The sequence below is a fragment of the Sus scrofa genome, chromosome 14, assembly GCF_000003025.6.
Source record: "Sus scrofa isolate TJ Tabasco breed Duroc chromosome 14, Sscrofa11.1, whole genome shotgun sequence".
NCBI lineage: Eukaryota > Metazoa > Chordata > Mammalia > Artiodactyla > Suidae > Sus > Sus scrofa.
Window position 1 is genome coordinate 100,814,858 of NC_010456.5, and position 16,388 is coordinate 100,831,245.

At 41.6% G+C, this 16,388-nt stretch overlaps 1 protein-coding gene across 4 annotated transcripts in view; it reads left to right on the forward strand.

The window, feature by feature from the left end:
* Positions 1 to 16,388, forward strand: part of STAMBPL1 (STAM binding protein like 1) — a 61,481-nt gene that overhangs the window by 16,762 nt on the left and 28,331 nt on the right. For all 4 annotated transcript variants that reach the window (NM_001243343.1, XM_021071883.1, XM_021071881.1 and 1 more), the window contains exon 2: positions 10,864 to 10,946. In NM_001243343.1, coding sequence (NP_001230272.1) covers positions 10,917 to 10,946 — 30 coding nt within the window. In that variant the 5' untranslated portion in view covers positions 10,864 to 10,916. The remainder of the gene's footprint in view (positions 1 to 10,863; positions 10,947 to 16,388) is intronic.

Genomic DNA, 16,388 nt, shown 5'->3' on the forward strand with positions numbered 1-16,388 from the left:
CCACAACAGGAACTCCCAGAGTAAATCTTTATTGTTTATCTGTCATATGTGTAGTAGTGTGTATCTTTTAATTCCCTTCTCCTAATTTACCCCTCCCCCTTTTACCCTTTTGGTAACTGTAACTTTGTTTTCTATGACTGTAAGTCTGTTTCTGTTTTATAAATAAGTTCATTCCTATTAATTTTTAGATTCCGCATATATGTGATGTCAAATAACTTTTGTCTTTCTCTGGCTTACTTCACTCAGCATGATAATCTCTAGGTCCATTCATCCTGCTGCAAAGGCAATAATTCATTCTTTTTCATGGCTGAGTAATTTGAATACCACAATTTAGAGTTTGTGTTAAAAACCAGTAAATATTTTGAATTGATCTGTGTGTTGGTAGAAAAATAATGCATTTGAATTTTTTCTTTTGGTTGCACCCATGGCATATGGAAGTTTCCAGACCAGGGATCAAACCCAAACCAAAGCTGCGACCTATGCCACAGCTGTGGCAATGGTGAATCCTTAACCTACTGCACCACAGTGGGAACTCTTGCCTTTGAATTTCCTAACTACATATTCCAGGTGGTCAGCCCACAAACATTGAATCATTCTGCCTAAGAAACAAGCAGAGGGAATGGATGCCCTTTGATTTCTCTGGCAGGAAGAAGAACCGAAGTCTCATTTCTGCAATAAATTCTATCACTCAAAGCCCAAGAATTTGACCTTCCCCTGATTTCACTATTAAATATTAATTGCCAGTATCGCTGTGTGACTTAGAGTATGAACTCTGGACTCTTATGCACTTGGTTTTCAGTCCCAGCTCCACCATTTGCTTAAGGTGCATACCTAGTCTAGGCTCTAGTTTCTTCTTCCATAAAACAGAGATTATGGTTATCATTCATTGAGTGCTTCCTGACACCAAGCAGTATGCCCTGCTCCACAGGCATTGTCTCACCTTTCGTTCTCGACAGCTCTTTCCAAACCTCACTTTGCAGTTTGAGTAGCTCTGATTCTGCAGGTAGTGGTTAGAGTCAGAATTTGAAACCACATGGTCTGACCCTGGAGGTTGCCTATCCAATCTCTAGACTGAACTGCCTCCTACCTGAGAGGCTGTTGTGAGGGCCAAGAGCACGTGTGTTAGTGCATTATTTCAGTTAACCAGGGAAGGAAAGCTTTCAGTTAGTAGTACCTATTATTATTAAGATAGCTCTTTTGCTGAATCAAAGGTGACGTACATAGTCCTACCTCATCTGCCCAAAACTCAGCTTGCTCTTATCTAGAAGACAGTGGAGGAAAAAGTAAGAAAAATGGATTTTGAGCAGCCAAATTAGAAATCATGGTGCATGGTCACTGCAATTAGCATATAGCTTACTCACAGGTGATCCCTTCAGATCCCTGTCTAATTAAACTTTAATTTTACAAATAAATTTAAATTGAGAGGAGAATGATTTCAGGATAAACTCAGCAGCTCAACAGTGTCAGCAGGGGCCAGGCTCCTTCTGCCCTCAGCCTCTGCCATCCTCTGCACACCAGCCACTTCTTAGGCTTGACCTGTCTGGGTTGTGAGATGGCTGCTGCATCTCGTGTCTTAGGTGAAGACACATGTCCAGCTGACGAAAAGGCATGTATTCTTCCAGACTGTCTCTTTGTATCAGAGATGAAAGTCTGTCACAGTCCTCCCAACAGATTTCTCTCTTTTAGTCCCATTGTCCACGACTCGGTCATTTGCCAACTAGTCATGTCCTGAGTGCCAGGGACCCTGGAAAAGTGAATATCTCTAGTGAGATTGGGCCATGCTGGCAGGAAGCAGAGGTGGTGGAGGGAGTGGGCAGCTTTTGGATGGACAACTAACAGTGTCTGTCAAAAACTATAATGAAACAAGTAGTTAAACATGAGTCATCTCTAATATTAAGTCTATATAAGCTTACTTCTCTATTTCATATGAAAAAGATCTAATTTTCTTAAAGTTTTCTACTGCATGCCAGGAACTGTAATATAATTTTGGGTTTTTTTTTTGTTGTTGTTGGTTTGTTTTAACCTCATATATGCTTCCATTGAGTCCTCCTGGAAGGGTGTTATTTCTCCCTATTTAATAGATGTAGATAGAGTGCACAAAAAGGTGAAATACAGAATCAGCTGGATTCTCCTCCAGGTCTGTCGGGCCCCAAAGCTTGAGCTATTGATGATAAAGGTACCCAACCACTTCATCATATGTCAGGATAAAAACTGTACTATGTTGCAGAAAATAATTCTTTTATGGTCCAAAGTGCACCTTGATTACCCTCAGTGTAGGCTAGGCTTAACCTCAAAGTAATTTAAAAGCATACATTGGGCATAGTGATTTATTTAATAATGTTTCCTGGAGCAACTGCATTCTTGCTGATTGATCTAAACTAAACCGCACTGCTGAGGTATGTTTAACTTTCCCCTCTAGGGATAAATGACAAACATCTGATACCTAGCAGGTACTCACATGTAGTACTTACAAGTATTTCAAAAAAGGCAATAAATCTATTTCTGACATTCAGATCAAGTTTCATATTTATCTCAACAATATTTTGGCAGAAATAAAATATTATCTGGGTCATATCATATTTCCGCTTTATAGTTATTATATAAAAATAGTCTTTTGAGTATAAAAAAATAATCTTTGGTTTTAATGTCTGAATCCTTCCAAATGAACAGCAAGGATGGGCTTAGGTCATTTTTTTTTCCCCCCTAAAGCAGGTCCCAATCTGCAAGAATGTGGCTCAGGAGATCCTTCTTGCTGCCTCTGTCATTTAAGGTGTGGGAGTGACCCTTTGCCTCCTTTCATCTAAGTCAGGTTAGGTCACTGCAGCTCACAGTCTGGGTTATGATCATTTCCTTCCTTAGCTCCAACTAAGTAAATTGCACCATGTTCTTCCTGGAAAATATGACCTCTAACCCAGTGGGGAGAGAAAAGGCTGCTGGTTTAGCCAATTAAAAAGGAGACTCCAGGAAGCAGCGTGAGATGTTCCAGCCTCTCCCTCCTGCCAGCAGTCTACACCTCCTTATCCAGTTCCCTACAGCACTCAGCCTGAAAGGAGTGCCAGGGAGCAAGTGACACATTTGGGCGGCGGTCTCACTGGCCCTTCTCCATGTGCCTAGTCCCTGAAGGGTCTGTTCACTGCCTGGTTAGTCGCCTTCCTATGCTCTAGAAAATCTGGCCCTGTGTGTGCAAGAAAGTCAGGATTCTGAGCTTAGACACACAAAAAGTATTAAAAAAAAAAAAAGAAAAGGAAAAGAAAAGAAAACAAAGGAACTTTAAGGGGATGAAAGTTAAAGCTTAAAAGTGGTCCTAAAAGAGACGCTGTGTCAGGTTGGATATTTTCCTCATCTGTTCTTGGCCGACTTGCTGCTGGTTGGAAAGGGTAGAATCATGGCACTACCTGCACAGGTCCTTGGGGACAGTTGAGACATGGAGTCATCTGACTCGGACCCAGCACCTAGAAGCATCCTGCTATCAGGCTGAGACCCAGTGAGGGAATAGAGAGAATCAACTGTTAAAATGCAGAGCTGAAAACTGTCAGTCTGGAGAGCATTCTGCCCCTTCCCAGGCCACTCTTGGATGAGACTGGATTTTTCCCTCACCCCCTCTGGGCACAGTCTGGAATTGCTCAGTTGGTTCTAGAAGCTGCTTGTTAGCTGCTCCGCTGGGATGGGGGTTGGCCTCTGTGTGGTCATGGTGAATGTTGTTTTGATGCCTCTTCTCTGCCTGGTTCCCCCACCTTTGTGTGCAAGGAGTAACAGAACGTGGACACCCTCCCTGCTTCTCTGTAAAAGGTCAGTTTAAAGAGGAAAAAAAGCTAAGTTTTTGGAATCTACAGTGAAGAAAGGGATCTGGAGATAATGGCAAGAAAGCAGGAGCTCTAAAGCAAAAAGAATTCTCTTGAGAAGTTTATTGCATGTTAAAGGCATGCAAGGCCCTAGATCAGATGTTATCCGGTTGCAGGAATGTGGGCACTATGCGGGGAGGGGGTTGCAGAGGATACGGAGTGGGATGAGATTAAAGCAGGCATTCCTGATGAAATTTTTTTTTTTTTTTTGTCTTTTTCCCACTTCTTGGGCCACTCTCTTGGCATATGGAGGTTCCTAAGCTAGGGGTCGAATTGGAGCTGTAGCCACCGGTCTACACCAGAGCCACAGCAACACAGGATCTGAGCCGTGTCTGCGACCTACGCCACAGCTCACGGCAATGCCGGATCCTCAACCCACTGAGCAAGGCCAGAGATCGAACCCCCAACCTCATGGCTCCTAGTTGGATTCGTTAACCACTGAGCCACGACGGAAACTCCTGATGAATGTTTTTGATACGCTCAGTTGTGAAGGAGGAAAGTGAGCCTGGGGGCGTCCAGCGAGGTTGACCAGCAAGTAGATCATGAAGCCAAGACGCACACCCCCAGCTGACACCTAAGGCTGCCTTTGTACCGTGTGCTCCTGGAGCCTCCACTTTGAAAAGAGAATTTATTTTTTCAATGTATTGAATCTTTTGGTTTTATTTTTTTTTTTATTAAAGTATAGTTGATTTACAATACTGTGCCAATTGCTGCATAGTGACCCAGTCACACGCATGTATGCATTCCCTTTAATACTGCATGAAGTTGAGTGTTTCCCATGTGCCTTTGGCATTCTCAGGGTGTCTTGTTTCAGTGCATTTCCGATCCTTTAAATTGCAGCGTTTATCTTCTCCTTAGCACCTGAGGTCGTCTTCAGCCTGTCTTCCCACGATAACTTGAGAGGATGGCACTGCTAACATCCTGCCAGGTCTCCTGTGCGTTAATGTTACATGGATTACTTCCTCCTTCTTTAAATACATTTGTTTATAATTATGGCACTTAATTCTTCTTTCCCCCTGTTGGAAATGGAGGAAATATTAAACATTGTACTTGCCTGATCCTCTGCAATTACCACCTCTCTGCACCCCTCAAACCATCATCACTGCTCCCCACTGATCTCCCACCTCCTCCCTTGCTTCCCATAGTCCGTTTTCAAAAGCACACCCAAAGGTCACTTTTTAAATTATAATGCTATTTATGTCGCTCATTTGCTCATCGCCCTAAATAGCTCCCCATTTCACTCCAAGTAAAGGTGGAAGTCCACATGGTGATCTTGTGTTCCTATGGAAGGCTTATGTCCTCCTTTACTGTCCTCGTCTCTCTGATTTCAGGTTGACCACCCTCCTCTCCACTTACCCACCTCCTTCCTCTTGCTTCTTCTCCATCACACCAGTGGATGCATTTTCCACCTTAGGGCTTCTGCACTAGCTCTTTCCTAACCTTCACCTCCTTCAAGCCCTTGCTTCATTTCCATTTCAAAGTGATACTCACCTTGAAAACTCCATTTCATACGGTAATCCTTCTCCACCTCATGCCTGGTTTCCTTACTTGGCTTGTTTCCTTTTTTCCATAACACATATGATCTCCTAACTTACTATACAACTCATTTACTTAAAAGGTTTATTATCTGTTGTGTTAATGCAACAAGGGCAGGAGTCTTTGCCAGTTTGGTTGGCTGACGACCCCCACATACCTAGAACAATACCTGGTGCATCTTAGGTGTTAAATTCATGTTTATTGAATAAATATAGGATTGAATTAATGAATAGACCTGTATTAAGACAATTAAATGACCTACCTACCTGTAAGTTTTTGAAGGCTGGTTAGTGTTTTGGGGGGATATATATTTTAGCACAGATCTACAGCCAAATAGTTACTAAGTTTCTGGTATATGCCTGGGAATGTGATGGGGAGAAAGGGAATTGCTTCTTCATTCATTTATTCAACAAATCTTTATTGAGTCCTTATAATATAGCAGGCACTGTTCTAAACTAAGGATAGAAGACAAAAAATAACAAATAAGTATTCCAAGTACTGGGCTCCTTGGTGCCAGAACTTCTCATTTGTTTCTATCTCTCTCCTTTTTTTTTAACAGCCACATCTGCAGCATATGGAAGTTCCCAGGCTAGGGGTCAAATTGGAGCTGCAGCTGAGGCCTATGCCACAGCCACAGTAACACGGAATCCAGGCAACATCTGTGACCTACACCGCAGCTTGCGGTAACACCAGGTCCTTAACCCACTGAGTGAGGCTAAGGATCGAACCCACATCCTCACAGAGACAATGTGGGTCCTTAACCCACTGAGCCACAACAGGAACTTCCTTTTTTTTTTTTTTTTTTTTAAGTGAAGCTGAAATCTGAATTTTTACATGAAATCTATTTTTAAATGTTGATAAAACTTAGGTATTTAAAGTTTACTGTGATAACCAAATTAAACATTTATCACAACCAAATGATAACCAAAAGTTGCTTTGGGGGATGTGGCTTATAATATATGCCAGTTTGAAGGATAATGTGGTACCAATTTGGAAGAAGTCTGAAACTTCTGGATGGAGAGGTGGATCTTGGAGGCTGAGCAGGGTTTAGGTGCACCATGTGGAGGGGAGGAGGAAGGAGTGTATTTCTGCAGCTTCTGGTACCTGGGGCAAAGGTGTAGAGGCAGGACAGGTGGGGCGCTGAGGCTGGGGCTGGGGGAGGGTGATGGAGGATGCCTATTCTTAGCAGCAATGGCAGTAATCTCCTCTGGGTTAACACCGAGCCATCCTTTTTAGGTTAAAGTTATTGCACTTGTCAGGATATTGGTCCAGCTGCCTAAACAAAGTATTAGGTAAGATAGAAACTTACCTCTGTTGTAATGGTCTGAGTGTAAGCAAACTAGAGTGTTCCTTTTCTCTTCTTGCTTTGCCAAGGCTCATCGTCATGACCCAAAGATGGGTCCCCTGGCCATCAGCATTCCAGCCCGAAGGAAGGGAAGGGAAAGGTGGGTGGAGAAGGCCATGACCCTTCCTTTAAAGGGCGGGATCCACACTTTGATCACAGTACTTCTGCACATACCCCATTGGCCAGAACTTGGTGATGTGGTCTACCTCCACGAAAGGCTGGAAAATGTAGGGTTTGCCTGAATGGCTATATATCAGCTAAAAAATATTTTTATTTAGAAAAAGAGAATGGGTATTGCAGATTATACAGCAGTCTGCTGCACTTACTCTTGTGGGTCTTGGGTTCTGTGAAGTAAGGTATCTCCTACTGTACCCCCATTTTTCTAATTAGTTTAGTAATACCTCAGTAGTGCAAATGGAAGTTCATCATTAAGATTCTTATGGCTCACTGTATTTCTGGTTAGTTTAAAGCGCATGGTGAGTTTTTGTTTTGTTTGCATGGAGCAGTGAGTTTTCAAATGTTTTCATCTCAGGACCCCTTTGCACTCTTCAAAATGACTAAGGACACTACAAAGCTTCTTTATATGGGTCTATTTATATTTACTGTATTAAACATGAAAACAGGCATTTACAAGAATATGTAAGTGAGCATATCTATTAATTTGTACTTTCTGGAAATCTCCTGTGTACAATATTATGAAATTATATTGTATACAGGAGATTTCCAGATTAGTAATATTGTGAAAATGATATGGACCTTGCAGACCCCTTAAAAGGATCTTGGGGACCTTGTATCATACTTGGACATCCCCTGGCCTTGAGAATATAACCTGTTTAAGCTGGCATTGGTAATTGTTTATATTGATAACTGCTAGGACTGGGGATTAAAAATAAAGAAATTAAGATAGGGTCACTGCCAATGAGTAGTTAATGGCCCCCAAAGGTCAGTCAACTGACCGATCTCTAAACTTCTTTCATCTTAGATTTGAGAGGAGTTGATAGGGTTAAAGAGAGGTTTAACTATTGGCTTTCATCTAGAGCAAGATAATAAATTCTGATGTTTGAGATAAATTGAATTTAACATTTTATACATTTAAAGAAGCTCGTTAGAGAGAAGTTTAATTTTTGTGCACATTTATCATTGGTTTTGGCCACCCAGCCCTCAGTCCACCTTTCCTCGCTTGGCACATCCCATTCTGCTTCCCATGGAAATTTAAACTGCTAGATATTTGCATTATAGCACTAAAAAACCACCTTTTCAGCCTGGGAACAGACATGTGACCTAGGATCTGCCAGTCAGGCACCTACCTCCATATCATATTTTGAAATAGAAAGTATTGACGTCAAAAACTATGTGGCAGGTGGTTCCAGGGCAGCAGCTGGTGTCGATGGTGGAAGCTTCAGGCTCTCCTACCCATTAGGGATAAGCAGCAGACCAGTGCTTCTGTGGGACTCTGGATGGTGTTACTGGTATGTAGCCTCCAAGCCAAATTCCTCCAGTTTTCTTGGAAGTTTGTGATCTTCCCATTATCATTCTTTGGATTCACTGCCTTTGCTGGCAGTGAAGAATCCTGCTTGATACATTCTCAGAAGCAGTGTCTTTCAAAGCATTGTTTGGAAATCTTATGTGTCAAAATTGCCTGGACCACATCCTACCAATCAGTGCCTATCTGTGCACTTAAAACTAGTGGATCCAGCTTCCTTTTGAGTTCCAGGAATCTGCATCTTATTTTATTTTATTTTTTGGTCACCCTGTGGCATATGAAGTTCCTGGGTCAGGGATCGCCATCCTGTGGCATATGAAGTTCCTGGGTCAGGAATTGCGATCCGTGCCACAGTTATGACCTACACTGCAGCTGTGGCAGTGCCGGATCCTTTAAACCTCTGTGCTGGGCCAGGAACAAACCTTCATCCTGGTGCTACAGAGATGCCGTGGATGTCACTGTTCCCCAGCAGGAACTCTGGAATCTGCACTTTAAATAAGTCTCAGGTTTACATGCTTTTAGAACTTGTCCTAACCTTTCCAATCTTTTAAATTAGGAGTTCCCGTCGTGGCTCAGTGGTTAACAAATCCGACTAGGAACCATGAGGTTGCGGGTTCGATCTCTGGCCTCGCTGAGTGGGTTAAGGATCCAGCGTTGCCGTGAGCTGTGGTGTAGGCTGCAGATGTGGCTTGGTTCTGGCATTGCTGTGGCTGTGGTGTAGGCCGGCAGCTACAGCTCCAATTAGACCCCTAGCCTGGGAACCTCCATACGCCACGGGTGTGGCCCCAGAAAAAGCCAAAAAAAAAAAAAATTTTTGTGCTCTGTTTAAGGATCTGAGTAACCTCTAAAAGAATTAATTCTCAAATTTTAGGAGACCCTAAGCAATGACTAACTAGTATTTCCTTGTCTTCTCTCCCTACCCAGCCTTAAATTCTCCCAAGCCTCTTTGTTCTATCTCTTTAACTCTCTTAATATCTTTTTTTTTTTTTTCTGGTTTATCCTCACTAAGAAGTCATAATTTCCTAAATGGGATTGCTTGCATTCAGTGGTTCTGGGATTAATTGGGTTTTACACAACTCTGTGACTGGGGCTCTCTGCAAGTCATTTCTTTCTTGGGCATTTCTGCAGCCTGCAAGCCTAGAGTTTGATGTTTACTGCAGGAACCACTGAGGAGGACAAAGGGGACAGACTAGAACACCCTAAGTGACTTTCCTTAAAGGTTTTTCAGCCATGGAGTCAGGCCAGGAAAAAAAAAAAAAAAAAATAGCACAGAAGGATTAAATAATCTACTCCTGAGATTTCTCGACTCACACAATGTTATAATTTGAAAGCATGTAGCTTAACTCCCTCATTTTATAAATGAGGAACCGAGGGGAAGAAATATGCCCAACTTCACCTAAGTGATCAGTAGAGTATAAAAGCTAAAATAAATTTAGAAGTGGGAAGTAATAAGGCAGAGCTGGACCTACACTAGCATAAAAATGAAGGAGACTGACATTTATTGAGTGATTATTTGAACTTGGCTATATGCACTTAACATCTTTGAGCCTTAGTTTCCTCAACTGCAAAATCGAGATTCTAATAATAGCTGACATTGATATGATATTGACTATGAGCTGGGAACTATTCTTAGCACTTTATATGCTAAGTCATTTAATGCCTTATCACAAGGACATGAGGTAGGTATTGTTATTCCCTCCCCTCCTTTTTCAGATGCACAGAAAGGCTATATATTTACTTGCAGTCACACAGCTAGAGTATTTGTTTTCTACTGCTGCATTACAAATCACCCTGAGCTTCAAGTGTTAGGACCACACACGTTTATTATCTCACAGTTTTGTGGGTCAGGAGTTTAGGCACTGCCTAAGTAGGCCCACTGCTGGGGTCTCACAAGGCAGCAACAGAGGTGTCAACCAGGGTGATCTGAGGCTTGGAGTCCTCTTCCAAATGCATGTCGTTCTTGGCAGAATTCATCTCCCTGCAGCTGTGACTCATGACAGCTGAGTCTTCAAGGTCAGCAGAGAGTGTCTCCTTCTTTGAAAGGTCTCCCACTCCTGATTTGGAACCTTAGTATACCTGCAGAATCTCTTCATCTTTGCCATGTGAAAGAACACAAACATGGGAATAATATCCCATCACCTTTGCTATGTTCTGCTGAGAGCAGAAGCCAGACACAGGTCTTGTCTACTCTCAAGGGAGGAGATTGCAGAAACCTGTGGATACTAACAGGCGGGACTCACAGGGCCATCTTGAAATTCCACCGATCACAGTCAGTAAGACTTAGTTTGAGCCCTTCCAGGTCTAAGGGTCCAGGCTTTCAATTGCAATGATTTTCTTTCTCTTTTTGAAGCAAGCAAAGCCACGTTGTAATTTTGCCTAGCGTTGGAAGTAAGATCACACCCAGTGGATTCATATTGGGTCCTGGGGGATAATTCAATCTTTTCAGCACCCCCCCCCCTTTGAAAAGTCTGCTTCAGGAAACCTCACAACTCCCTGCAGTTTTATAATTTCAGGAAGAGATTTCCAATAGTCTCAGATTATATAAGTCATTTCAATTTGTTCATATTGTTCTGAGGCAGAACGAACCTTGGGGTTTGGGATTTGAGACTTGAGTTCTCAAGAAATAACCCTTGCTCTGCTTTCTGTCTTTGAAACAGATGAAGTGATTGAGAAGAAACAGTAAACGCCTTCATTCTGTGACCAGGGCGACATGGATCAGCCATTCACTGTGAATGCTCTGGTAGGTGGCACCAACTGATATTTTACATATGGTCTGAAAACCCAAAATGAAGAACAGAAACACAGCGAATGTGAAATGAGTCACAGTTACTTCAAGAAGTGTAGCACTCGCCGTTTCCATCCATCTGTGTGGTCCAGTCCTTTGAGGAAGTGACTAATAAAACCATCTTTGTGAGAATTAAAAATAATCCTTTTTTTCCATAAAAGTGTGAAATTTTAATTGCACTCTATCTGGTTGGATTCCACGAGTGTAGTCTTTTAGCTCAACACCAGAGAGGAGGGTTTTACAGATGAGACTATTGTAGCAGCTACTTCACCTCTTTTGTGCCTCTGAGTATTCACAGATCAAAATTGGAGGCTTACCTTGTGTAGTAATGACCAAGGAAAACATTTCACATTTAACACCTAAATGTTGCTTTGGTACCCTTGTGTAAACGTGTGAATACTCGAAACTCTCGTCCTTTTCATCATTCCCCCTCACAGCCAACATGGTCCACATCTTCTTGAGTGACATCTTAGAAGAAATAATGTGCTAAAGAGGAAATAACAGGGGCTTGGGGTCCCATGGGGTTGTTCTGTGTCCCAGATCAGTCTCTGAGTGTGAATATAGGAACATTACATAATCTCCATGGCCCTGTTTTTGTACTTGTACCTTTCGACTTTTTGGATATCATATATATTTTTTTCCTTTTATGGTCACACCTGCAGCATGTGGAAATTCCCAGGGTTGGGGGTTGAATGGGAGCTGCAGCTGTCAGCTTACACCATGGCTATGGCAACATGAGATCCAAGTTGCATCTTTGACCTACAGTGCAGCTTTTGGTGACACTGGATCTTTAATCCACTGAACAAGGCCTTGTTCAACTGAGGATTCACAGATACTATGTCAGGTTCTTAATCCACTCAACCCCAATGGGAACTTCTGGAGATCTTTTTTTTTTTTTTTTTTTTTAATAGCCACACCTACGGCATGTGGGAGTCCCCAGGCTAAGGGGCAAATCCAAGCTGCAGCTACCAGCCTGTGCCACAGCCACAGCAACATGCTGAGTCTGCAACCTTTACCGTAGCTCACAGCAACGCCAGATCCTTAACCCACTGAGCGACGCCAGGGATCGAACATCCTCATGCGTACCAGCTGGGTTCATAACCCACTGAGCCACAAAGGAAATACCCTAGAGATCATATTTTCAATGTGTCAGCATATCATTGAGGCTTGATAAACAAAAGCTGTCATTACCATTCCCCTCCTCTGGACGACCCTCCCAAACCCCCTCAATGCAACCTGTAGAGGTAGTGCTGGGAGCAGCCCCGTACTGACTACGCTATACTCACAAAGTTTAGCACCAGAACACAAAGAAACAGAGGGTGTTATTCATGCTCTGAAGCAGGTTATGACTCAGTGTTCCCTCTCTGCCAAGATAGTCCTTCATAGGTGCTCAGTTGCTTTGAGAGTATGTTTGAGGAACAGAAAATTACAGAAACTTTTCACCCTCTGACCCCATGTTGTCAAGGCACTGGGGGATAAAAAAGACTGCCCCATTTCCACCTCTGCAGAGGAAGGAGTTAACTTTATGGAGTGCCATGTGTGTTCTTCTAGAACATTGTGTAGGAATAATTCAAATTTTAGTGAACATGTCAGTGTAAAAATGAACACTAAGGCTTTTGCACCTGGGAAATTTTATTTACATCTAAGATGCTCATATGAAGATGAAACACTATAGGTTGATGAAGACTTTAAGCTATTTCCCAGTTTATCTGTGAAATCAATTTTAAAATTAGGAAAGGTAGCATTATTCCTAAAGGGAAAATAAATCTGAATTATCTTCAAGTAATGTGATAATACAATTATAATCACATTGCTTCCTTTCTCTCTTCCTCCTTTATTGGATACTTTTGTTGATTATTATCTGTGTTGCGGGGAATGCACTGCATTTCAGAGGATAGTGATGAATGTAAAATGATTCTTCCCCTCAAGGAGTTCATAAACAGATAAAAAATACTTGTATACAAATAATTATAACTCAGTGTAGACTGTATAGTAATAAAAAAAATAGACACATTACTTTTGTGCATACAGGGCTGGGAGTCCCCTTTAGAAAATGTCCAAATTCCCATAGATTTTTTTTCCCAGTCATTTTCTGATGTCATTGCAGTATTTATCTGTGGTCAAATAACAATATTTTCTTTTTTAAGAAAAAAGTAAGAAAGAATTACAGTACAGTTGATTTACAGTGTTGTGTCAATTTCTGCTGTACAGCCTAGTGATCCAGTCATCCACATATATACATTGTTTTTCCGTCCTATCTTCCATCATGTTCTACCCCCAGAGACTGGACATAGTTCTCTGTAAAGTAGGACTTCATGGCTTATCCCTTCTAAATGCAGTAGTTGAATAACAAAGTTTTCATTTAGTGGCATCCAGCTCCACAGGTGAGTAAGACTGGGGAGATGTGGATGGGTTGCCATGGTGTCTGAGACATCTCAGTTGGAAAAGACAGCGTATACTCAGGGCTTAGGCTGATTCTTGCCTTTGATGAGGGGAAGCTTCCAATAGCTTCTCTAAAATTAGAAAGTCTTTCAGAGAATTAAAAGAGCAGCACAACAGGATTTGGAGAGAAGGAAGTATCTGAATGTTGGTGTTGCTGCTAGTCATACCCCTCTGACCTCAGAATTCAGGACCAAGTGAAAATAGATTTAAGATGCCAGGTAATGGAGTTCCTGTCATGGCTCAGTGGTTAACGAACCTGACTAGTACCATGAGGATGCAGGTTTGATCCCTGGCCTTGCTCAGTGGGTTAAGGATCCCGCTTTGCTGTGGCTGTGCCATTGGCCAGCAGCTACAGCTCTGATTAGACCCCCTAGCCTGGGAACCTCCATATGCCATGGGTGTGGCCCTAAAAAGACTAAATAAATACATAAACAAATAAAAAATTTTTAAAAATAAGATGTTGGGTGAGGATCAGAATCAAGCGTGCTCTTTATTCCTTTTAATTTGGACCTGGAGAACCCAGGTGACTGCTAAGTCTTCTTGTCTCTTCTGCTCTAAAATGACCTATCTTACCCACCCAGCCACAGAAGAGGTAGCTAGAGACCTTCAGGGTGAGGAAGCTCAGGCCCTGAGAGATCCCTTAGGAGAAAAGACACAGGAAGGAAGACGCATTGCTCCAGGCCAGATCAAAAGAGGACCAGAAGATACAAGAGGCATGGCCTGCTTCTGACTTCATGGGACCTTGAGAACCACATGAAAGCCTCCCAGGTTCTATAATAAATGTTTAGAAGAAGGAACCCTTACAGGTCTCTGGGGTTCTATCTGCTATAAAATTACCACCAAAGAACAGATGGTGTTGAAAAAACTGTATGTATTTAATTCACCCCACTCTGCCTCTGAAAGTCAGTCAGCATTTCTTTCTTTTTTTTTTTTTTAAATGACTTTTACTGTTTCCATTATAGCTGGTTTATAGTGTTCTGTCAGTTTTCTACTATAAAACATAGTGGCCCAGTCACACATATATATATACATTCTTTTTCTCACATTGTCCTCCATAATGCTCCATCGTAACTAGATATAGTTCCCAGTGCTATACAGCAGGATCTCATTGCTTATCCATTCCAAAGGCAATAGTTTGCATCTATTAACCCCAGATTCCCAGTCCATCCCACTACTTCCCCGCCCCCTTGGCAATCACAAGTCTGTTCTCCAAGTCCATTAATTTCTTTTCTGTGAAAAGTTTCCTTTGTGCCATATATTAGATTTCAGATGTAAGTGATATCATATGGTATTTGTCTTTCTCTTTCTGACATGCTTCACTCAGTCTGAGAATCTCTAGTTCCATCCATGTTGCTGCAAATGGCATTATTTTATTTTTTTTATGGCTGAGTAGTATTCCATTGTGTATATATACCACGTCTTCCTAATGCAAACCTCTGTTGATGGACATTTGGGTTGTTTCCATGACTTGGCTATTGTGAATAGCCCTGCAATGAACATACGAGTGCATACGTCTTTTCCAAGGAAAGTTTTGTCCACATATATGTCCAAGAGTGGGATTGCTGGCTCATATGGTAGTTCTATATTGAGTTTTCTGAGGTGCCTCCATACTGTTTTCCATAGTGGTTGTACCAGCTTACATTCCCACCAACAGTGTAGGGGGGGTTCCCTTTTCTCCACACCCTCTCCAGCATTTGCTATTTGTGGATTTATTCATGATGGTCATTCTGACTGGTGTGGAGGTGGTACCTCACAGTAGTTTTGACTTTCATTTCTCTAACAATCAGTGATGTTGAGCATTGTTTCATGTGCCTGTTAGCCATCTGTATATCTGCTTTGGACAAATGCCTATTCAGGTCTTTTGCCCATTTTGGGGTTGTTGGCTTTATTGTTATTGAGTTGTATAAGTTGTTTGTATATTTTAGAGATTAAGCCCTTGTCAGTTGCATCATTTGAAACTATTTTCTCTCATTCCGTATTTTTTTTTTAATGGTTTCTTTGCTATGCAAAAGCTTGTCAGTTTGATTAGGTCCCATTGGTTTATTTTTACTTTTATTTCTGTTGCCTTGGGAGACTGACCTGAGAAAATATTTGTAAGCTTGATGTCAGAGAATGGTTTGCCTATGTTCTTTTCTAGGAGTTTGGTGATGTCTTAACTTATGTTTAAGTCTTTAAGCCATTTAAAGTTTATTTTTGTGCATGGTGTGAGGGTGTGTTCCAGTTTCATTGATTTACATGAGGCTGTCCAATTTTGCCACCCCTGCTTGCTGAAAAGACTGTCTTTTTCTCATTTTATTTTCTTGCTTCCTTTGTCAAAGATTAATTGACATAGGTGTCTGGGTTTAGTTCTGGGTTCTCTACTCTTCCATTGGTCCATATGTCTGTTTTGGTACCAGTACCACACTGTCTTGATGACTGTGGCTTTGTAGTATTGCCTGAAGTCTGGAAGAGTTATGCCTCCTGCTTGGTTTTTGTTCCTCAGGATTGCTTTGGCAATTCTGGGTCTTTTACACTTCCATTTACATTTTTGGATTATTTGTTCTAGTTCTGTAAAAAAATGTCATGGGTGATTTGATAGGGATTGCATTGAATCTGTAGATAGCTTTGGGTAGTTTTACCATTTTTATAATATTAATTTTTCCAACCCAGGAGCATGGAATTATCTTTCCATTTCTTTACATCTTCTTTAATTTCCTTGATTAATGTTTTGTAGTTCTCAGCATGTAAGTCTTTTACCTCCTTGGTCAGGTTTAGTCCCAGGTATTTAATTTTGGGGGGCGTGATTTTAAAAGGTATTGTATTTTTTTATTCCTTTTCTAGTATTTCATTGTTAGTACACGGAAATGCAACCAATTTTTGAATGTTAATCCTGTATCCTGCTACTTGGCTGAATTTGTTGATTGGTTTGAGTAGTTTTTGTGTGGCATCCTTAGGGTTTTCTATATATAGTATCAT